General features: G+C 32.6%; 1 protein-coding gene across 8 annotated transcripts; it reads right to left on the bottom strand.

Annotated features, from left to right (window-relative positions):
* Nucleotides 1–194: 194 nt before the first annotated feature.
* LOC107441484 (dermonecrotic toxin StSicTox-betaIB1i-like) lies at nt 195–23,390 on the bottom strand. 8 transcript variants are annotated; one of them, XM_016054765.4, is made up of 8 exons: nt 23,250–23,390; nt 11,978–12,091; nt 9,768–10,023; nt 8,286–8,417; nt 6,612–6,734; nt 4,356–4,584; nt 3,454–3,608; nt 195–508 (listed from the first exon to the last, which is right to left on the bottom strand). In XM_016054765.4, the coding sequence occupies exons 2-8, from the start codon at nt 12,035–12,037 to the stop codon at nt 471–473; spliced, it is 993 nt and encodes a 330-aa protein (XP_015910251.2). In that variant the 5' UTR covers nt 12,038–12,091; nt 23,250–23,390; the 3' UTR covers nt 195–470. The 8 variants fall into 8 exon arrangements, with proteins under 8 accessions (XP_015910251.2, XP_015910255.2, XP_015910248.2 ...); XM_016054769.3 differs by lacking the exon at nt 23,250–23,390 and adding an exon at nt 18,427–18,545 and having other exon boundaries at nt 8,289–8,417; XM_016054762.4 differs by lacking the exon at nt 23,250–23,390 and adding an exon at nt 18,427–18,532.
* Between the last annotated feature and the right edge of the window lie 1,127 nt (nt 23,391–24,517).

Below are 24,517 nucleotides of genomic sequence, written 5' to 3'. Positions count from 1 at the left end.
ATAGGGTGTCTCAAAAGTATTGTGATTAGCTTTTAGGGAGATAGGATATATAATAAGGATTGAAAATTTCTTACAAACCCATGAGCAGAAAACAGGAAAGTAGCAGTAGCAAATCTGAATGGACGCGAGAGATGAACTATAAGCATTTGTTGGATATTTGTACAAATAGCGTATGAGATTAATTTAATTCAAAGTTACAACAAAGTAAAAATAAGCTTTAATATTTTAAGTTTTTTTTTCTTTAAAAAATTGTCATAAAGCAAAAAAATATTGCAAGACATAACAATTTTTTTCTTCTATAGCTCAAATCATACATCCTACAAAATATTATCATTTTTATTCTTTTTGTTATGGAATTTTAATTTGTTGTATTTCAGATTACCTTCAGTAGAGTCTTGTATATTATAAATTATTACTCCTTGCTTTTTACATGATATTTAAGCATATTTTCTAAAACATCCAATATGTCTTTAAAGTTCTTCACTTTGCCAAAATTTATCCATCAATCCTAAAATTTATAAAAAATTAAATTAAGAATCAGGATTTTTTTTACATGTTTTTTAAATATCAGAGTTATTCATATAAACAACATTAGATTAACTGATATATGCACTTTTAGATACTACAGTTTGATTAAGGTTCAAGGAACGAGCTGAAACCTCCCTGCTACTGGTATGAGGTTAAAATCGTTTGCTATGAATAATGTTAGCTTTTAGTAAAACGCAGCTTTGTGTGTTCATATTCTCAGAATTTCCAGATTTAAAAATTGGGAATTATGCTGGGGAACAATTTTTTTTTCTTCTGTTTTACGAGCTTTTAACGGATTTTGAGTACCTTCGTATCGCTAATTTCAAATCCGCTATCTGTTTCTCCCACTAAGCTACAGTTTTTTTTTTAATCTGTTTTGTGTTGAAATGAATATGTTTAAAAACGTTATATATAACAGGTGGTTGCATAAATGTTGCCACAAACTTCCAAGGACTCATCAGCAGGATTGAAATTGCATAGGAACCCATGCCCAGAAATGCCATAACCGGTAGGAGTGCTTCATTACTATGATCTTATAATTCGAGTGCTTCTGATCGGGTCATAATAGGGAAGGCGACCCTAGCTGCGTACGACGACATTTCTGGACATGGGTTCCTATACAATTTTAATCCTAATGATGTGCCTTAACTCCCCTAAAAGTGTATCGCAATATTTACTTGACCTGATATCTATAACGTTTTTAAACTTGTACATTTTGACCAAACTAGACTAAAAACGTTTTAAACAAATATGTAGCTTTAAGAGTTTTTGAAATCCTCACTTCCGAGGTTGAAGTATTTGTATAAATGCACCAACAAATTTTCTTCAATGTTTATGTCTCCATTCAATGATGATTGCTGCAAGCGGTGAGTTGACAAGTAATGTATCTTGTTTATTAGCTTCGATAATTATAGTAAGATTTAGAGTCAAAAGACAACTTGCATTTTCTTCTGTAATATTTTTTGAGCACGAACGAATCAAAATTTGTCAGCATCGTACAGTCAAAGTATAAGTTGTATACTACTCCTTGGAACAAATATATTTGAACCAACTTTATGCACCCAAGCAAACATTTTATTTAAAACACTAAAATAAGAAATATTGCAAGTTGATGCAGACGCGTTGTACAAAAAAAATAAAAGTTCTCAGTTTAAAATTATTGCAAACAGTATAGAATCGCGTTGAACGAAATAAACACGATTATTTAGGGTTCATAATTTCTTATAAATTTTATTGCAATGAGAATGGGGGACATTCATGGCACCTTCTCTAGAAGTTGTAGTTCCGATTCAATGATGTTCATATTAATATATAGAAGAGAAAGTAAGCGGTAAGTGAAACTTTTTATTAACGTTAATAAGGAAGTAGAAAAGTTTTTAAAACTAAGGGATTTTATTTTGTTTTGGAGCAAAATAAACTGCTTCATAAACAAAAAATGTTTTAACTGAATCAAAACGCACGCATTACAGTTGTATATTATAAAGCAAATTCACTGCTTTCGGATTCATAAATATGTTAATGAAAATGTAGTAATAGTACAAGAAACTTATAACTCTAGGAACATAACATTTCCTGTATTTAAAAGATTGTAACAGATTACACGACTTTTCGAGTAAAAGATAAAAATATTAATTATATAGTCGTGCATTTTTTATACCTTAGAATTTGTCATAATGTACATAACATGCTTAGCTGTTCCAAGATACAATCGTCACAAAGTTAGAATCAAATTGCAGTCAACTTAAATGAACCATCATTACTTTCTCAAAATAAAATATTTCCAAATTTAACACAATTGAATGGATTCATGAATCAATAGTCAGAAAATGAAAATAGAATAAAAAGAATAATTTACTTTTAAGTGATAAAATTTTCTTGTTTATCACCAACTACATTAGTTCGAAACTTGGAAAGTCAATTTTTACTGTGATGGTTAAGATCATAATTAGGAATAAAAGTAATGTTAATGTTGCCAATTGGTTCGTTGAAATTCTCGCTACACTAAGGTACAATACTATCCCCAATTAAAATAAGCACCTTTAATATGTGATTTTTTTAACACTATATTCCTTAACCACCTAACCTAATATACAAGATGTTCCACAGAGGCCACCCTTACTATTTTTAGTCAAACTCTGTTAGCCTAGGCTGAAACTATGTTACCCACTGGCCCTAAATATTAGGTCACTAACGAAGAGCGGCTGGAGTAAATTATCCACCCTTATAATCATTTACTATTATGTGATTATTGAAGTATTTGGTAGGACTCCCTGTTTAAGGTTTTGATTACCTGGTTAAGGCCTGCATTAAGGTTTTGATTCGACGAGACTTTAATTCTTGTTATTTTTCTTCCTATTTACTCCATCCTTATTTTATGTTTAAAAAACATTTGTGCTATGGGAAATCCTCCATCATTTATTTTTATTTTCTAAAACAAAATATTTATGCTTAACAAATCTTATTCAGTACACTTCAGACCAAAATGGAATATTTACCTAAATCTTATATGGTTTAAACATTTTAAAAGTAAGACCAATTGTCAGCCATAGGATCATGAAGATTAAGGCTCCACAACTGTAAGACCAACTACATGATGGCAGCAATATGGTCAGGATTGCGTGCCAGCCACCTTTACTTCAACGGCAAGCTGGTACCCATCGTTCTGATCCTGATGGTTGGGCTTCAAACCACCACCAGGAATAGAAGTGGAGACTTTGAGCTTTAAAACACTGTTCCATCACAGCCTGGGACAACATTATGGCTCTATTATTAAATTACAGATATCCCCTTAACAGCTGCAGTAGAATTATTTATTTCTTCTAAAAGCATCATTTCCGAGCAATTGCAAATTTGATAAATTAGGAGAAATATTAGCATTATTTAATCAATTCATTTTAATAATTCGGCAAATAATGAATTACTTACTCGATGAACTAGACTTGATAGGTATTATTCCTTTGCCAGGATGCTTCTCCCATGGATTGTCATTAATGTCTGCCAACCTGATGTACTTTGGAAATTCTTTTATTAAAGCTGATAATTCGTCTGGATAATTGGTAGTTATGGCATCTACACCTAGACTAATATAGAAGATTGATTAGGTTTCTGAATAAGCTAATATTTCGTCTACTTCATACCATTTTAAAAACACAATGATATTCTGCATTTAAGTCAAGTTTGGCAATATGTGTTTTAAGATCTAATGACTTAAAAATTTGCACAATCAATTTTTTTTTTTCGTCACTGTTTTCATAAAATATTAAAGAACTATAAAGAATTATTATTTACAAGGAGTTATCTTTGGCAAAACAAATTTTATATATAGGTGAGAAAAAATTTTCAATTTGCTATCAATTTGCATAAAACTATCCATTACGTAGCGAAATGCCTAGATATTACATAGGGAAATTAATATTAAGGGACTCAAACTTTCCACTGATCTCATATGCCTAAACTATTAGAATCATATTTTCAAAATTATGGCCAGCCCCCATATTTTCTGATTCATGAATCTAAATCCTTCGAGAAAAAAGTATGTTTGTTCAGAGAAAGTACATCATGTCAGGTTGTGTGACGCCCGATATCTTCTGCTCTTATTAATTAGCATATTTATATAAAGTTAATATCTGAAAACCATTAAGATTTAGTTTTAGCATTTGAAAATCCGATAGTTAATTTATAAATTATTTACGGTATTCACTTTCTTCCCGCTGTAACAAAAAATGTCTCTTAGTAATCTTTCTGGCTATAATCCACCTACACAAAATGACTGTTAGGAAAGAAATACAAGCCAATTAATGAGCATAAAAATCAGGAACTGTGCATACCTCAAAATGTCTCTCATTGTGGTCATCTTATCAACAGTCCACCAATACACTTTAGAGAAATGTTGAATTTTCTCTTCATTTCGCATCTTGAGAAGTTTCTTAAGTCTCCTGTAGCAGCGTGGTAGCCAGTTTGTGATACCATCTCCTTGCCAAATGCGATGAGAAACTTGACTATGGTGCAATACAGAACTAATTGTTTCGATATCTTCATTGCCAAAAAACGTAAAACCTTTGAGGAGAAATTATCTTAATTTCCCGTGCATTAAAATGACAATGACAGTAAAATTCTAACAATCTCGAGAATATCTTTGATTTTAATTTAGTGTCACAAAACCTCACTCAATCTTGTTTGAAAAATATTTAATAAAGCAATCAAAAAAGGGAAGAAAAAAATCAGAAACTGAGCAGTTCCTTAAAATGAATAGAAATAGAAAATAAAAGTTGACTACGTTTCAGATTACAAAAAATAAGTATATAATTTAAAAACGCGGACACATCGATTCCTAGCAGACTAATAAGTCATAGATGCTATGACTTCAAGTGTTTTGTTTTGTGGATGACTCTTTTAAAGTGTTATCTACAGGCCGGCGAAAGGGACGGACAAAGGCGGGCTATTGCCCTGACCGCCGGGTAAGGGGTCACCGAATAAGACCCAGATTTAATGCTCTTTAAATTATTTATTTCTTCCTTTTTTAATGTATTGTTTGCTTCAAAATATATTTAAAGGTTATATTTTATAAATTATATATTTGTATGTTAACTTTTTGTATGGTTAAGTTTCTTTAAATAAAAGTATTACTAAAAAGGGATTGAAGAGTGTGCAGTAGAAATATCACTCACTTGACACTCGCTTACGGCAGTCGGCGACAAAAAAGAAATTTCAAAATAATTTTTAACAAAATGGCGACATATTGAATGATAATTACAACAATAATATATTTGTATATCATAAAAGATTATGCTCATTAAAAATATTACCTAATTCTAAAGTATTAATTCTTGAGATGTTTTAGGATTGATATAGATTTTATAATTCTCTGATAGAAATATTATAATTTAAAATAAAAAAAAGGATTTCTATAAAGCGTCTTGACTACACCAGCAAGACAATTCAAAGAAAAGATTTCTTTTTCGAAATTGAGTTTAGGGCACCGTTTTCAGTTATCGCCCAGGGCACATCGTCTTCTCCCGGCAATGGTTATCCATCCACATTCTCTACTTATTGCCGATTTCTCTATCAATTTAATTCTTTGTATTTTGTCAAAAATTCGAATCAACCATTCTTGTCAATTAAATCACTTACGTAAGTGTGGAATGGGCAAATTAATAAATGGGAAAATCAATTAATAAAAAATATATTCTTCAGTCAAAGAACAAAATTATTTTTCATTCATATTTTCCTAAACTTTTTCTAGACCCTTAGATCAGTAGTCCCCAACCCCCAGCTGCAAACCGGTCCTCTCTAAGAACATTTATTTCCATTTTATTTACTATGGTGTATTTCTCTAGAGTTTGTGCTACTTTCTATAGGTTAAAGATTAACTGGGAGCAGAGATAATACTTAATCTGTGATAAGCTTAAGACTAAGGTCCTTCTCCTAAAGCCGCACTCATACCACGCACGAAAATGTATTTTGTTTAGAAGACGTGTTTAAATAGAATTAAAGTTATTAATTCAAAACCTCTTAAAATATAAACAATCAACATCCATTCCCCCCTCCTCTATCAGCTTGCCTCAGTAAAATTATCAAACGTCCAAGCACTGTTCTATATGCTTTTGTGATTCATATGTTACTTAAAATTGAGAATAAAGTTATTATGTTACGATGTTAATTTTTCTTTTTTCATGCCTAAAGTTACAAAAAAAGAAGAAAAAAACATCATACAACATTGAAATAAATTAAGCTATTGTTTTCCTGCATGGGTAAGATTTATTAAAATTTGTTGTTCCATTCTTTAAACAAACATATCAAATACACATGGGTATCTTTATGATATGGAGACTTCTCAAAAAACTTCAACTTTTGAATCTATTCCATTAAGATCAATTAATAGATTTTATGAACTCACGACTGATGAACGGGTTTGAAATATAAAAAGCGCTTGACAACAAATTCAGTTTTTAAAAAAAAACCTATTTAAAAAAAATCCTTTATTTTAACTAATTAAATCTATTTCGTAGAACAAATTTATTTTTCACATTGAGTAAAAGACCACTGAGAACATTTAAAAAATGTATTTTCAAGTTGAGTTTTACCAATTTTATCACTACAAAACGAAGCATCATCTTCTTGTAATGTCCTCATGAAATTCCCTATAAATTCAATTTGCTTTAAAGATGGTAAAGCTATCATAAGATAAGCTTGAGCTCCTGACTTTCCTGCAATAAAAGAAAGCGTACTGAAAATTGAATTATCTTTCAATTTAGAATTATTTTTGTGAGTTTTTTTTTTTGTTGAAAAATAGTTTAGTGGAACGCAATTAGTAGCAAAGTCAAAATTTTTGATGGTTTTCCATTGATGGACCAACATAATCTTGATGGCAATCATCATCTCAATGTGGGAATTCGGACTGATTTATGATGGTTCAAATAAGAATAGAACTTGCTTTGATGGTTTGTTCACGTTGAACCATCACGAATTTCCATCATTGTATCTTAGAAATCAAATGTTGGAACGATCATGAACCACCATCATTCCAATGTAGGAATTCGGATTGATTTATGATGGTCTAACATTAAAAAAACTAAATTGTTTTGATGGTATATTGCTGAGAATCAACAAGAATTCTCATTATGCCATCAAGGAAATGTCCAGTTGGAACCATCATGAATCTTCACGGATCATCATGAGAATTAAACTTCTCTTGATGATTAACCATCATAGTATTAAAGTATCATTTTCCATCATGGAATGATAAAAGTTTGTTGGCATATCAAAAACCATGAACATGCAATGGAAAATGTTGGATGATGGTGACCATCATGAATCACACTGAAACCAACATAAACCATCAAAAAATTTTGATGGGACCATCAATAATTTTGACTGGGGTATATTACTGTGGAGTGGAGCTTCGACGTATTGAGTGATTGAACAGATTGATTGAGTGATTGATCAGAACATGATTGCACTTTGTTATCGTAACAAAACTTATGCTGCAAAATTTTGTCAGGACACAGTTGGTAAATCTCCCTTCAAAATCATCGACTAATTATTTTCTAGCAAAAATGAAGAATTAACGAAGTAACTTTCAGAATTCTATAAGCACTTGCTATATCAAATGGCCGAAATTAAAATATTGGTTTTTTGCTATTTTACTCACTTTTAAAGAAATAAAATTGCTTAAGCTTAGCAAGTTCACTCGTTAAGGTGTGCAAAAACATGATTTTGGGCAAAATTTTCGAAATTTAGTTTATAAAAAATTTTGAATTCCTGAACTCTTAGCTGCCTAGAAATCTTTTACTTTTGTTTATGCTTCAAGCATTTTTTTGTGCAAGGGAATAACTGTGGTTTTACGGTATTTAGCGTACATGCAAAAAAAATTTCTTATATTTACCTAAAAATGGCCATTTAAAAAAAAGAATAAATTAATGATAATTTTTTCCAGTTTCATAAGTTTGTGCACATAATAAAACAAATAAACTAGTCTTTTTAAATTTTATATTAATATTTTTTAAAAAAAAGTTGTCGAAACTGGTAGGATATCTTAAGAAAATTTAATCTTAGTATATAAAGATAATAGTACGACGTAAGAAATATTTAAGAAAGGTAGATTTCATTAAATAATTTTAAAAATAAATAAATTTTAAAAATAGATTTTTCTAAAGGTAATTATAAACTTATACGAATTTATAGTTACCTTTATTTTTATATTGCGAAACAGAAAGATTAGGAATGCTATAAGGAGCAAGAGAACGTTATTTTATTACCACGTTTCCAGTATATGTCTTTAAGCTTGTTGGCTAAACTTTTGCTTGCATGTTTTAAAGATAGCGGTGTTAGTTTTCCAACTTTTAAATCCAGAAACAGGAGAACTAATTCCTTTCTGAATTCTTCATGACCTAGAATTTTGTAAAATTCATTAAAAAATCAAGTATTTTGTTATCTGTTTTTAGGTAAAAGTCACATGAGTATTTTGTAATATACTAAAGTAAAAATTAAGTATTTTGTTAACTGTTTTAAGATAATAGTCACATAAGCATTTTGTAATATATTAAAGTAAAGAACTAATGCGGAATAATCACAAATATATTTTAATAAAATGACTAACAAATTACAATATTATGTATTGGTGATTTTTTATATTATTCTCAATCTAAACTTATGTGTATTTTTATTTAAATATATAAAGGCAATGCTCTATTATAGCATCAAAACTTGCATGCATATTTATTTTAATGTATGAAGATGGTACTTCATTATAACATCGTAGCTTGTAATTTCTTAGGTACTTGAAGATTATTAACTTTAAGACTTTTATGCATTCTTATTTAAATATAATGAACATGATGTTCGATTGTATCATTGAAATTTGTATGTAATTCAATTCATTTTTAATTTAAAATTTGTATGTAATGGTCCCGCAGTGAACTGATCGTAAGGACACGGTTCCCAGTAGAACACCCAAAGTCAAGCATCACAGTCTGCGGTCAATAAGCGACCACTCTGATCAGCCTACGTAGGGACCGAGGGTGAGCGGTATCTGTTCTCGTTACACTGTTCTACAGTAAAGTGCTCGACTTCGCGTGCAGGTCATTTGGCTTCCAAATCGGGGGAGCTATCCCCTCGGCAGAGGATCAAAATTGTGATGGCGTGTCTTAGGATCATCCTTTGGGATATTTCCCAGACCGTTGCCAATAACCCATTGTGCAGCTCTAGTGTGACGCAAATGAAGTACCTACGTACCTACCTAATTTAAATATATTTATCATAATTGTACATTGGTTCCTTATTTATCATGAAAATTTTAGTTCTTCTTGATCAGAAGTTGTTGCTGTAGTTGTAGTTCATTTACGTCGCACTAGAGCTGCACAATTGGCTATTGGCGACGGTCTGGGAAACATCCCTAAGGATGATCGGAAGACATGCCATCATAATTTTGATCCTCTGCCGAGGGGATGGCTCCCCTGCTTCGGTAGCCCGACGACCTGCACGCGAAGTCGAGCACTTTACGGTAGAACAGTTTAACGAGGACCAATACCGCACACCCTCGGTCCCTACGCAGACTGATCCAAGTGGTCCCCCTCTCGCACACTGACAGCAGCCAGTGATGCTTGACTTCGGTGATTTTCTGGGAACCGTGTCTTAACGATCACATTGCGGGACCTTAATCAGAAGTTATATGATTGTTTATTTCACTTAAATACTTAAAAATTTGCTCAACCTCAAGAATGGCTTACATAATATCATACCTGGTGTTGTAAGATTCCGCATTTTGTCAAGATATGCATCAATATTTTCCCACATCCACCATTTTCTAAAAAAATCGCAGGGAAATCCATGGTGTGTGTATAATGCCTCTCCATCCGAATTGAATTGTACATCGAATTCTAACGCATTTGCTCCTTTGTTCAAATAGACGTCTACTTCCGCCAGTGAGTTCACCATATGAGCAATGTTCCAAATGGGTCTCCTGCTGTTCACCGCTGGTTCAAGAGCTGTGGTTATCTGTCATAAAATTTGTTGTTTACCTAGTCATGAAATTTTCCGCCACTGTTAAGCATGTTATTTTTTAAGCATTCAGTACTGCATGTGTTAAAATTGTAAAATTAATAAGTTTGAAGACAGTCAATGCTGCAAGCATACTTTAAAAATGTGCATTATTTTTCATCATTTATTTTCTTTATTAATGATCATACTGTGGAACAAATTTTTTGTTGCATTTATAAAAATAGACTGGCGTAAGAAATTAAGAGTTTTTGCAGACTTGATTGATTATCTCTAGAACTACTGGACCAATTTTTATTAAATCTGATCTGTACATACATTGATACAATACAAAACAAATTACCATTTAACAACTGTAATATACACGCAAGATCGTGAGTAACACTCATTGCAGTCTGAAGGTATGCAATTGCCACAGGACAATTCAGGACAATTGTCACAAGAAATGATAAACTGCCTTATTTCAAGTATGAAATCGCGCTTGAAAGCCTGTATACGAGTATCTGTAAGAGGGGACCATACCCCGTATTAACCCATTTTCTCTTCTTATTCTGCAACCTCTGTTTCATACCTTCAGACTCCAAAGAGTGTTACGCACGATCATGCGCATGCGTATTACAATTGTTGCTTGATTGCCTGTTTTGTATTGTATCAATGAACGTTCATATCGAATTTCATTAAAATCGATCCCGTAGTTCTAGTGATAATCCACCAAGTCTCTGCAAATTCTCTTAATTTCTGACACAAGTGCAGTTTATATTGCCTAACTCGGATGTAGGTATTTCCAATCTGAAATTATTTTTGATCCTATAGCTACAGATTTTTTTTTTAAAACTGCATTTTTAGTCTATTTATTATTATTATTATTAATTTTTTTGTCGAAATGTACAAGGTTAAAAACGTTATATAAAACAGGGGGGGGGGAGTTACGTAGCGAGAGGGTTAATGTTGCGAAAAACTTTTTAAACTTAGAAGATTCGATAAAAAATTTACAAGTTTAAAGACTTTATGCTTTTTAAGTATTTTACAATTTTTTTTTATTTAGCTCCTTAACGTTAATAGCGGCCATGCACAGTTACTTCAAAATGTAACGTACGAAAGCGAGCAGGATGATACATGAAACTGGCAAATCTCTCTATTTACTCGTAACAGTGTTTTGATGTCTCTAAAAAATAAACGCATATTTTCAAGTGCCGATTTTTGAGAGTTTGAAACATGTCGACTTTTATTTCTATCTGCATATTACTGAAGTCAATTAAGTTTTTTAATCAAGTAGTTTCTTACCGTTTCAATTTCTTGGGAATTTTTAGTGTTTTTATAATCACAAGCAAGGCCATTTCTTCAACTTTTTAACAGATTTTGTGCTAATGTGGTTTCCGTGGCAAGTTAAGAGTTTTTTTGATTAAGTGCTATTGGGTTAGAGTAAATAAATGTTGAGATAACTGAGTTTATCATTCATTTAACAAAGACTCTAAACACACTAAAACTACATTAACAATCCATCGAGAATTGAAGAAAAGTATTGTTTCTTAATATGGAAAATATTTTTTTGAGAAAGCGCTATTTAAAGTTTTGAAGTCTTATTATTTATTTAACTCCAGCGCTTATCAATTAAACAAAAATAAAACTCTACTTTTCTCATTTACACAAGTTTTAAATTATATATTTTTTTTATGTTACTCAAACATTTTTCTTTGATGTCTTCGATTAAAAAAAAAAACATTAAATTTTTTTTGACTTGTCGAGTATTTAAATTAAAGGGAACAGATGACTAATTTAAAATTTAAGGTATTATATACGTTTTTTATTCTTATAGATATTTCTGTAAATATTATACTTACTTATAGCAGCTATGCTTTATTTTTTAAGTGTAAAATTCATTTTAAATTGTTAATTTATAAGTAGAAATTTTGTTTGCTATGTAATATAATAATACAATGATGGTTTAGATTACCGTCAAGAAGGAAACAATCCATGTGCACTGGATCCATAGAGAACGCTTATCGAATTTCATTTTCACACTTGAGCTTTTTATGTTCTTTTACGTCAGTATTTCCATGGTATTAAGCTAAAAAAATGAGTTTCACAATTTATTATGAAGTTAAATTTAAATTATTTTGAAAACTATTAGGTCAATTCAAAACTTTCTTTTGCATTGAAAACATACAGACAAAATAATAATGATGCAACCACAAAGGTGTTTGAAATCCCAGGATTGTTTTTACAAAAGTGGTGATTGTTGCCCTCTAGTGGAGCGATAACTAGCGCGGAACAAAAGAGATCGCATTCCGCTCTGAGAAGTTGAAAACAATGAAAGTAGAATGTCACAACTTGCTTGTAACATTGTCGGAAGAACGAATAAATAAATAAAAATTGTGCAATCTGATTTATTTTATTTTATGACTGTCATTGAACAGCCTACCCAATTTTTGGGTTTACGACTTCTAATGTTCAACTCCGTAGCCTTGTAATTTTGAACCAAATTCAGATGACAAGGGAAATCCTGGTTCAAGTATTGGGAGAAATTTTGCCTTCTTGGAGGACTTTTTGATGGAACTAACCCGCATTTGCGTTACACGGAGAGGAAAACCACGAGAATCTCCCAATTATAGCCTGACGGCAAAAGGACTCTAACCCGTGATCCGTCTACCACTGAGGATATTTCACGTCAGCACTGCGGTCGGTGCAAGCCGGGTGCGGATTCATATCTATCAGTCATTGGTGGGATTCGTACCCGGTTCACCTCTTTAGAAGGCGAACGCTATATCTCCAGAGCCATCCCTGATCAATCAGATTTATTAATTAAAGCGCAGGGTTCATTACACGATTTTCATCAGTGACTGCTGCATCTTTCAAGTGTTGCGTTAATTTTATCAGTGACAGCGGCCTTCAAACCGAATTCACGTGTGTCTTGAATACTAAACATTTTACTGTATAGCAATCACGAGGTAAGCTCTCAGTGAGGACGGGGACTCATTTTGTGATTGTTAAACTACATGTGCCTTAAGGATAAAAATACTCCTCGGTTGAGGTCCAGTGAGCAAAAAGGTCAAATCGTAGATCCGTCACGATTTTAACCTTTTCAGCTTCTCATAGTAGAATGCAACCCTATTTTCTATGGAAAATATTGTTGATATGACTGGGTACTATCAGTAAAAACAATTAAAACTTGACCTGAGCAATCTTATGCTCTTTTAAAGGAAAGTAGAGAAAAAGTATACTGATTAAGGGTCGCAAATTAATATTGAATTAAGGTAAAATCAAAAACACTATCAAAATTTGTCGAATCAGTAGTGAGGAAGGTTAGTGGAAAAGCTCTAAAACCCGTAAGACTCTCTTAGAAAACTCAGAGATGTTTCTTATAATCATCATTTGTTTCCACGGGTAGATTTTGAGGCTTTCAGTTCCGTCTTCCTCAGTTGTGATTCGTTATATTTCGATAGTGATTTCATTTTTTTCCTCCCCAATACTAATTTGAGATTTCTAATCTGTATGTTTACATTTGCATTTTAAATTGCATACTTTCATATTTTAATTTACTTACATTTGCATTTTATTTTACTTACATTTTCACAATACTTACATTTCAATTTTATATCCTGTTACATTTTTCATTTCCATTGTGTTAATGTAATTATGCTTAAGCATTTTAAAGGAAATGCATTTAGGCACATTTTAATTATTTACTGCTTATATCTGGATGCTTCAGAAATGTCCAATTGCATCCAATTTAATATTTTCTAAAAATAACTGCACTATAGCTAAACATTTTAATTAAATGAATATGAAACAATACGGTTTTCAATTAAATATTAAGAAAAGAAAGGAAGGAATTTGAACAATTTAATAGAATAAGAATAGATAAGAATTAGTGAATTAAAGCAATAAAGATAAAGTAATTTTGGTTGTAAACTTACAACATTCTTTCCATAATTTTAGGTTCAACACCTAAAAAGAATGCTTTCACTCACCATTCTCTTTGTGCAGCATTTAGTTACAAGGAAATAGCCAAACCTTAACAAAAACTTCTCGTTAAATCAACAATTCTGCGTCTTCGCCTATATCTAAGCAGCTTAATTAATTTTAATGATGAAATTTAAGACGTTTAAAGATACCTCCAGTCCAAAAGTGCCCTCCTTTTCCCTGAAGTTAAAAGTTCAAATCTTGTCCAAAGAAGTATAAAGTATCTGTTAGCTTTCACAGCGATATTATTCTTTTGTTTCCACTGGCATACACAGACGATAAACAAAAAAGCATTAATAACAAAAAAAGTAGTTTGGTTGCCTAGCAACCATCCAGAGTTAGAATATTACAATTACAAGAGTTGCCAGCAGTGTTAAAAGAATTATTTAAACTAACTTTCCATTGATGTCGCAACATCCTCCCCACCCTGGTCAACCTCAAGAGGGATGACCAGCTGTATAGGTCGAGTTATAGTCTTTCCATCCACTCTTAACACACATGTTCGATAGTCCTTAACACACATGTCCCTTAGTTAACACGCATGTCCCTTAATTAGATAGGCCTTCTTCCACATGTGTCTGGATCTGACGTCTTCTTGTAATAGCACAAGATCTCCTGCACAGATGTTGAAGGAGTTATCAATATTGCGAATTTGGTGATAAGAGCGAAGTTGCAGCAGATATTCTTTGGACCATCTTTTCTAAAATATATCCAACACGTCTTGTTGTTGTTTGAAGAGTTTCGTAAGTCTTAGATTGTTATTCAGATTCATGGGTATAGCTGTTAATTTTCCACCAGTTAGGAAATTTGCCGGTGCCAAGGCTTCCGTGTTGTCTTCATCTCCCTCTTCATATACAAGGGGTCTGCTGTTAAGGGCGGCTTCTATCCCTACAAGTGCAGTGAATAGATTTTCTTCGTCTAATAGTGCCCGACCAAGAGATTTACGGAGTCAATTTTTCACTAATCCGATTAGCCAGGCCGGGATAGCCTCGTTAGTAGGGCACTGGGCCCATGTCCAGGAGTTCGTAGGTTCGATCCCCGCCGGCCGAAGACTCCCCGAGTAGTAAATGGTGACTGATGCACGTTAAATTGGTCGACTCGCAAAGTTCTCCATGTTCCCATAACAAATCAATACTTCTGGGGGTACTGATCCAAGAGTTTCCTTGCCTTCTGGATTAGTTCAAAATTACAAGGCTACGGAGTTGAACATTAGTAGTCGTAAGCCCATAATTCCTTGACCTATGGAAAGAGAATTCCAAACACTTGTCATGGGGACATCTTGTTTCACAAGTGAAGGATTTATCCTCTTTTATTATGCCTAGTGATTTTATGTCACTAAGATATGCTTTTCACAAGCCCTTCAAGATCCATTTTCCTACTAGAGATGAATGNACGAAGGCAAATTTCTCCCAATACTCGATCCTGGAGTTCCCTTGTCTTATGGATTGTGTTCAAAATTACAAGGCTACGGAGTTGAACGTTAATAGTCGTAAACCCATAAACGACATTTGTAAAATTATAAAATCTGATTTGGCGCTCCCGCCAAAATGTGTTTATCATTATTCACTATTTCATGCCATTAAGTATTTCGGCAACACGACTACAAGTAAATTCAATATCCGCATTCGACGTAGAATTTAAAGTGTCCTTTAGTTGGCTAATGAAGCGAGCCATATTAGCTCGAATTGTTTTACGTTTGCTGTTCGATCGTGCCATTTTGTCTGCCGAATCATTTTGCGTTTAAGTCATTCTGATTAGATGTAAGGAAATAAAAATGAAGTTAAGTAAATGAATTCTCACCTCTTTAAACGCAGGAACGTAAATTTTTTTCTCTCAAATCCTGGTTCGAAGATAGCTTGAGAATTTTGACACCATAATGTCAGCTTTTACAGCGATCTTATTCTTTTATTTCCACTGACATACACAGACGATAAACAAAGCATTAACAACAAGAAAAAGTAGTTTGGTTGCCTAGCAACCACCCAGAGTTAGAATATTACAATTACAAGAGTTGCCAGCAGTGTTAAAAGAATTATTTAAACTAATTCTCCATTGATGTCGCATCAGTATCTACCAGAACTATTGGAAATTTTTTACCCCAATCCAATGAATGTAGAGATATGGCAATACAATAAACTAGCCAGACTATCAAAAAGGCGTTTTTTTTTAAATCTACGCAATATCTATCTATAAGTAAGAAATGAAATATTTTTTCGTATTTTGCTGCCATTTTGTGAAAAATTCAAATGAACTGATATCTTACTTATCTTTCATTCTAAGAGGCAGTTCAAAGTAAATAGATTATCTTTTAAAAATGGGCAGCTTGTCCCATTATTACGTTATACCCTTTATATTCATTTCATTTATATATAGAATAGTCTTTTTTTTTAAATTTTGATGCAGATTTAAAAAAAATGAGTTGTATCTTCACTATGAACCAACATTAATTCAGCCGATATAATTTGGTTTGAAATTTCTTCCCCAAAAATAAATGGCATGGATATATATTTTTTAAAATTTACCAATAATAGTGTTAAAAAAAACTCTTGTTGTGCATTCTTAAGTTTAAATTACTTTTAAAGAAGAAAGAACTTTATTCTTAGTTTTTTTCTCGTATAAACGAGCTGCTTAATTACACAAAATCTTAATCAATATACAAAAAATTTACCTTCATTCAAAATTTTTAGGGAAATTTTAAGGGAAATAACGAAAAAGTATTTTATACCTTTTAATTCTAACAAATAATATATCCTCCATTTATATGTTTACACATAAATGGAGAAAAGCACTAGAAAGACAGATGGAGCCAATTTGGCACCTCTCGTTTTTTGTTGTTCTGTTATTTGAAAAATAACTTGCAGAAAGTGTTGAGTATTTCAAACTTTTCATGATTTGATCTTTTCATAAATGCTTATTTAACCACTAATGTGTTAGCCTAATAAGAACCTATTCATAGAACTTTATATCTAGAATGACTGGAGGGGCCAGAGTAATTCCATTGGTATTTTGGTATGTATCCCATAACACTAGGTAGTTTCCGGTATAAGGTACCCTAGTTCATTAAAAAGCAAGAATACTCAACGTATCTAATTATTATTTATGGAAAACTTAATTTAAAAAACTGATGCATACATATAATTGTAAAGCTAGTGTTCTCTTTAAACAAATATTTTGATTAACAAAATCGAATAAAATACAATAGAACTCCAATAATTAAATCCATGGTATATTTTTATTAAATTAAATATCATAAAATTTTAAGATTTTGGATGTCTAGTTGACCTACGCACAAACAATCTGGTAAGGGCGTGACGAGCCCCTTCAGTTTTTTAAGGTTACAACAATATTCTGTCTTTCTAGTGTTAGATATAACTCTGTTAATAAATGAAAGGCAAGTTGACTAATATGAAGCATTGATATGTGTGAGATTTCTAACAGGAACCAACTATTATGTGAACATTTTAAATCTCATAAGGCTTTAATGACCAGACATAATTATACAGATCAGACATAAAATAAAATGTGAGTCATAATAACTCAATATTTTTAACAGAGCCGCTATGGCTCAGGCGATAGATCGTTCATCTTCAGTTGAACCAGGTTCAAATCCCAGCAATGGCTGGTCGATACGAATCCGCATCAGATTTGCACTGACCACAGTGCAAACGTGAAATACCCTTAGTGGTAGACGGATCACTGATTAGAGTCCCTTTGCCACCAGGCTAACCGTGAGAACTTCTCGTGGTTTTGCTCTCCATGTAACGTAAATGTGCGGATTAATTCCCTCACGAAGACAAAATTTCTCCCAATACTTGATCCCGGAGTTTCCTTTGTCTCCTGGATTAGGATCAAAATGACAAGGCTACGGAGTTGAACATTGGTAGTCGTAAATTCAAAAATTGGGTCTGATGTCCACGACGGTTATAAAATTGAAAAAATAAAATAATTTTATCAAAAAGAAGATAATGTTTTTAATTTTTTTTTTAAATTTCAAATCATATTTAAGTAAAGAAAAGGATGAATATTTCATTTTTTTCTTCATATTTAATAAGGAGTTAATAAGGAGAAAATAAAAATGAGGTATAAGAAATATGTTGTTTCTTTGATTGATTGTTGCCTTAACAAGTTCCAACATACTTAGCTAATCTTTTACGTTTATTTTGTTTTATCTTGCCAGCTATATGAAAAGACAAAACACAAAATAACAATACTACTATTCATATTGATGTACTATCTTTTACTTTACTATTTTGAAAAAAGATATATGTAAGGAAAGATTAAAACAAATTGATCTTTTTTAAAAAGAAAATTTAACAATGACTAGCGAAGGGAAAGGTTTCGATTGTTTTAATATAACGTTCGAAAATGCTTTAAAGTTTCATATTTGAACAAATTTTAACTAGAGAACAAGTTAACAACAAATAAAGTATAAAAACTTACGTTTAGATACTATGCAGCTGTCGTAAATACCTATTGTCAATGGGAACAAAGAAAAAAAATCAAATATCTTTTTTTTATCTGAGGAAATTTAAATCAGACGTATCAAAAGGTAAGTATCAAAACTGAACAAATACGATTGAACTTGGTATTAGTGATAAGATAACATTAGTTCTATTTTCCTACTAATGCACAATATGTCTCAAAAACGTAAATGTGACAAAAATTCTTATCTACATGAGACATCATGGTACTCCGGGTGTATTTTATAATTGATTTTTCTCAATATTTGCTTGCATACTAGCTAGAAATTTCTTTCTAAATTCCTAAGGATCGAAAGTCGAAAATTGTCAACCCCTATGCTGCCGTGCGAGAGGAAAATCATAAGCGTCATAAAATTCGAAATTGAGATTTTATAATTTTGCCATTTTTGTATAATAAACTAACTATTGCAAAAAATAAATAAATGAATTCTGTTTTATAAGTTTTCTTTAAAATCAATTTAAAGTTCATAGCATTAGCAATCGAAAGAAAATAGTTGTCAAGCTATTTATCTCGAAATCTATTAAGAAGTATTAACTTTATCTTTTCAACTGCACCGCAGTATTTTAGACATAAACATACTCTGAAATTAGTGTGTTTTGGAATAAATAAATTTTCAAAGAATATTTCGTGACTGGTATTTTCAAACAAATTGACGCTAACTTTCATAAAAATTACAAATTAAACAATATAAAACCATTTTTATAAAAATTTCACATGCGCAAAAAAGTACGAAACTTTCGCAAAGTGTCCTCATTAACGTTATACATACTTTGAGTTTAGGGCGTTTAGGACGAAGCAAATACTTTTTAAAATTAATTAATGCTTTTTTTCAATTTAATTAAGAAAAAGTATTAATTAATTTCATTATTTACTTAATTTACTAAAATTAATTCGTTTTTAATTTAATTTTCATTGATCATTATGAAGCCAGTTCCAAATAAATTTTGCATTGCAAAAATATATTAAAATTTTGCAAATTGTCCATCCTTATGATATACTAGCGTATTGAGAACGAAGCAAATTTACTTTATTTTAATTGAATATTACTTGGCATATTGGGGTGTTTTCAATTAAATTGACACTTCATTATAAAACCAGTCTCAACTGAACTTAGCATTTCAAAAAATTTTTAAAAAATTCTCCAACTGTCTACCCTTATGTTAGCGATATACGTACTCTAAACTTAGCGTGTTGATTAATTAACAGGTATTTTTTTTAAGGAAATGAATTGAATATTACTTGAAATATTACAATAGTGGGCTGCTTTCAATTAAATTGACTAGAGCTATGGTAGTTCAGGGGATAAAGTGCTCGCCTCCTAGTAAAATGACCCAGTCTCGAATTCCAGCTTTGTCTGGCCGATGCAAAATTTATTCCACGTTCGCACTTACCACAGTGCTGACATAAAATATCCACAGTGGTAGACGGATCATGTGTTAGAATCACTTTGTTATCGGGCTAGCCGTGGAAGTTTTGCTTGGTTTTCCTTTCTATGTAGCATAAATACTGGTTAGCTTCATCAAAAGTTCTCGACGAGGCTTAATTTGTCCCAATACTTGATTTTAGAATACCCTTGTCTTCTTGATTCAATTCAAAATTACAAGGTTACTGAGTGGAACATTGATAATCATAAACTCAGTATTGGGTTAACCATTATAAAATTAAAAAAAATTAAATTGACGCTCACTTTTCAATTTGAAACCTATTTCAAATAACCTTCTCATTAAAAAACGTTAGAAAATATTCGCAGTGTGTGATGTAAGCGTAATAACATACTCTGAAAATCTGCCAGTTTTGGTCGAAACAGGCTTTTAAGAATTTCTAAACAAGCAAATTGCTCAAACAAATGGACTCTATCATTCAATATAAAATCATTTTACAATAATTTCGATTCTCAAGTATTTGTAAGAAACTCTGAGAGTTTCACCCAATTTTTTCCAGCAACTATATTACCATAATGAAGTATTCCTGAAATATTATATTTCGTTTTGAATATTGAGCTTCATGATTTATAATAGGGAAAAAAGGGTGGCGCTGTGGCAAACTCACGGCTGGTTTAACTTGTATATCTCCCTGCTAGCTACCAAGAATCTCGACATGGTTTTGATAACCATTAAATAACCATTATTTCTCCATTATCAATAAGACTACTAAATAAGACTGCGTAATGAGGAGTGGAAAGTTCGCAGCTTTAGAAATGTCNCATTTATCGACCCACTGAAGGGATGAAAGGCTGAGTCTACCTTGCCCGGCCCGAAGATCGAACCAAGGACCTGTGGCACGACAGCGCGAAGCGCTACCGCTCAACCACCGGTCGTCTGGGCGTCTTTTGAATTTGGAGCACAGAAAAAAAGGGTTCTATTTAGAAACAACCTCCACAAAGGGTACATGAAAGAGAGGTGGATGGGCCGATTCAATTGAGAAGCAGCTGGAGGTATTCTTGACATCGAGAGCGAGGTCATGGTCAACATTCGAGAGCAAGCAACGCCTATCTCCCTATGTAAATTAGACTGAATTCTATTTATCTCTTGCAAAAGACACTCCCAATTTTTTCCAGTAACTATATTACCATAATGAAGTATTCTTGAAATATTATATTTCGTCTTGATTAGAGCTTCATAATTTATCATGGGGAGAAAAGGGTGGTGCTAAGGCAAACTCAAGGCTGGTGTAACTTGTATATGTCCCTGCTAGCTACCAAGAACCTCGACATGGTTTGGGATTCATTAAATAATCATTATTTCTCCACTGATAATAAGGCTGCTAAATAAGACTGCGTAATGAGTAGTGGTAAGTTCGCAGCTTTAGAAATGTCATAAAAAATATTGGGGCGTGATGACCAAGATGCAGAGGAAACATGTTTTGAAAACACTTTTTTTGGTACTTTGAAGCTTCACGGTTTACCTCAACTCCTCACCTTTCCTTAAAATTTGAAATTACTTAGGTAGGTGAAAGAGAATTTGCCATTAAGGATTTCTTCCTTAGCATAACGTACTCTTAATACGATGTCTAATTTAACTGTCATCATACTTACTACTGGATAAAATCCGGATAATACCGCAATAATACGGTTCAACTTGTAAACCTTATTAAGTTTGCAAAAAAACTTGCAATGTACTATGATTTCAAGGCACCGATATTATTAATCAATGTTGAAACTGTTTCAATGATAACCCATTTTCACTGAGGAAGAATGACAAAACATACGCTTAATGTAATCACACCAGTACCTAAAGTTTACCTGATTCCATTAGACTGCTGATTCTAAGAGGAAAACATCCGTAAATAGTGTCAGTTTTTTTTCTCAATAATTTTGAAACACACTTCATCTTTGTCACAAAATGGCACACTTCGACATATCCCCTTCGATATCACATGTTACGCTCTATTTTATAAACATATGCAAGCAGTTCAGATGAAAAACATTGTATAGATCGTTTATCAAATTTGATTTGTAAACTTTATTAATATTTTTAATGATATTTGTGAGTAATAACAATAATTAAGATTAGATGCGTACTTATTTTGATGATAAGAATGAAAAAAGATGATTGCTTAGCATTCTTTAATAAAGATTCGAGAAAAGAACGATCTTTGGTACAGATTTATAAACTAGGTTCCATGATTTATGATACTATGAATGATACTACGATATAATAGATAATAAAAAATTTAGGACTGTCAGCAATTTTTTTTATTTATAACTATTCAATATTTTCAGTTGAACAATATAGGTTTTAGAGTAGTAGTAGTTCATTTACGTCGCACTAGAGCTGNACCTACACGTGAAGTCGAGTACTTTACGGTGGAACATTTCATTGAGGAGCAATACCGCACACCCTCGGTCCCTACGCAGACTGATTCAAGGGGTCACCCATCTGCCCACTGACCGCTGTCCTGTGATGATAGACATCGGTGATCTTCTGGGAACCGTGTCTTAATGATCAGTCCACTGCGGGACTATAGGTTTTAGAATATTCATAAATGAAACAAATTTAGTTACTTTAACCGTAATGCAGTTCTTTTTTTATAAATTTAAAACTCCTGTCTCTCCCTTCACAATTTAATTAAAATACAACAACGAAAAAAATTTCTTTTTGAAAGTTTCAACTTATGCACAATGAGCCTATTCTGAGTAGGAGCGATCTGAAAAGATGTGCAATTTACCAGGTCCTAATTAGTAATCATTCACCCAGTTAAGAAAATAGCCATTGACCACTTGCCAATATTTACTTCACACCTGCTATTTTTCAACAATAGCAAAGAAATAGCAATATAGCACGGCACAATAGCAACTATAGCATGGCAACAATGCAATTTTTATATATAGCATGGAGTTTGCAATATACAAGAGTAGCTTAGGTAGCAAGGTATATCCTATCCCTATTTGGAATTAAAAACTTGTTTTCCATTGTATGAATTTATTTAGCTTTTCTAATATACTGCAACGGAAATTAAATTTTTATCAAATTTTATCTTTTTAATTTAAGAAAAAAATTGAATAAAAAATATAAGTGCAACTTTCTTTTCAATTTATTTTCATTTAGTTCTCTTGGTTTTTGAAGAGAAATGCAAGTTTTATAATCTCATTAGATGCAAAGATTAATGTTTTATTTAAATCAAAACGTAGATGAGAACTGAAAATAATAATGCTGAGTAACTTAAGATTCAATAAAAAAGTTTTTAAAATAAAATCAGACCTACTATACAAATTAATTTTACATCAAATAAAATAATTACACAAAATGTTCTGAAGTCAAATTATTTGAATGAATACTCACGCGCTAAGGACTTAAATCCAGTCATCTCTTAACTCCAAAGTCTCAATACGTGAAATTAATTTTATGATTGCAAAATGTTTATCCGGATAGGATTTGAAACGAGCTGCATAATTATCGAAGAACCAAATTCCTGCAAGCAAAAGGCATAATACAAAGCTGAACGTAATCAACTCTCTTAAAACATATCATTCTAACCTAATATAAATTTTTAAAAAAAAACTTAGCTTGATTTGGTTGTTATTGTCAAACTAGAGCCACGCTTAAATATTGTTGGAGAAAGTTCGAAATTTTTTCCTTTACGATTCCAAAGACATTTGTATTGTATTGTAGTTCATTTACGTCGCACTAGAGCTGCACAATGGGCTATTGAAGACGGTCTGGGAAGCATCCCTGAGGATGATCCGTTCGTTCGTTGTAGTGGAACTGGGCGTCTGAGGCCTTACGGCCCTTTTGAGGATAATCCGAAGACAAACCATTACAATTTTGATACTCTGCAGAGGGGATGGCACCCGAGAGGGGTAGCCCGACGACCTGCGCGCAAAGTCGAACACTTTACGGTAGAACAGTTTAACGAGGAGCAATACCGCACACCCTCGGCCCCTACGCAGACTGATCGAATTGGTCACTCACCCGCACACTGACTGCAACCAGAGATGCTTGACTTTAGTGATCTGCTGGGAACCGTGTCTTAACGATCAGTCCACTGCGGTATGTTTTCCAAAGACACTACCACAATTTCAAGTAAGGGCTAATGAAAGTAATCAGTAGGCATCACCAACACGTGCGCTATCCCGCCGCCTAATCATACGTCGACTTTAAGGGTTCTAAAACTTCCTAAGGGTCTGGACACTACATTAAAGTGCCCAAACCACTAAGACACGATTGAAGAAAGTGCTTTCCGATCAAAACGCAGTCCTTAGCAGGGGATCGAACCCAGGCCCAATCCATAGTTGGCGAGGACTACACCGACTGGGTAGTGCGTACATATTAAGAAATCATTTATAGACACAGAAAGCAGTGCCGTGTGTATCGTATTTCTATTCAAGAATGTTTACTTCTAAAATGGTGACTAGTGCAAACTAAATATGTCGGGGTCCCTAAGTTCCCTAAGTTTCTATAACCTCTGGCGGTACTGGATTGGAGATTGATCATGCCCTGTTTCAGGTTAAAATAACGACCTGCGGATGGATGAATGATGTGCGAATGTGTCCTCCTGTAAAACGGGATGCGACGTATGTTTGTTGTCTCCAGATCATCTTCAGGGATGT

The sequence above is a fragment of the Parasteatoda tepidariorum genome, chromosome 3 (assembly GCF_043381705.1).
Source record: "Parasteatoda tepidariorum isolate YZ-2023 chromosome 3, CAS_Ptep_4.0, whole genome shotgun sequence".
Classification (NCBI taxonomy): Eukaryota; Metazoa; Arthropoda; class Arachnida; order Araneae; family Theridiidae; genus Parasteatoda; species Parasteatoda tepidariorum.
The sequence above is the reverse complement of the archived record's forward strand: the minus strand, read 5'-3'. Positions and strand labels throughout refer to the sequence as shown.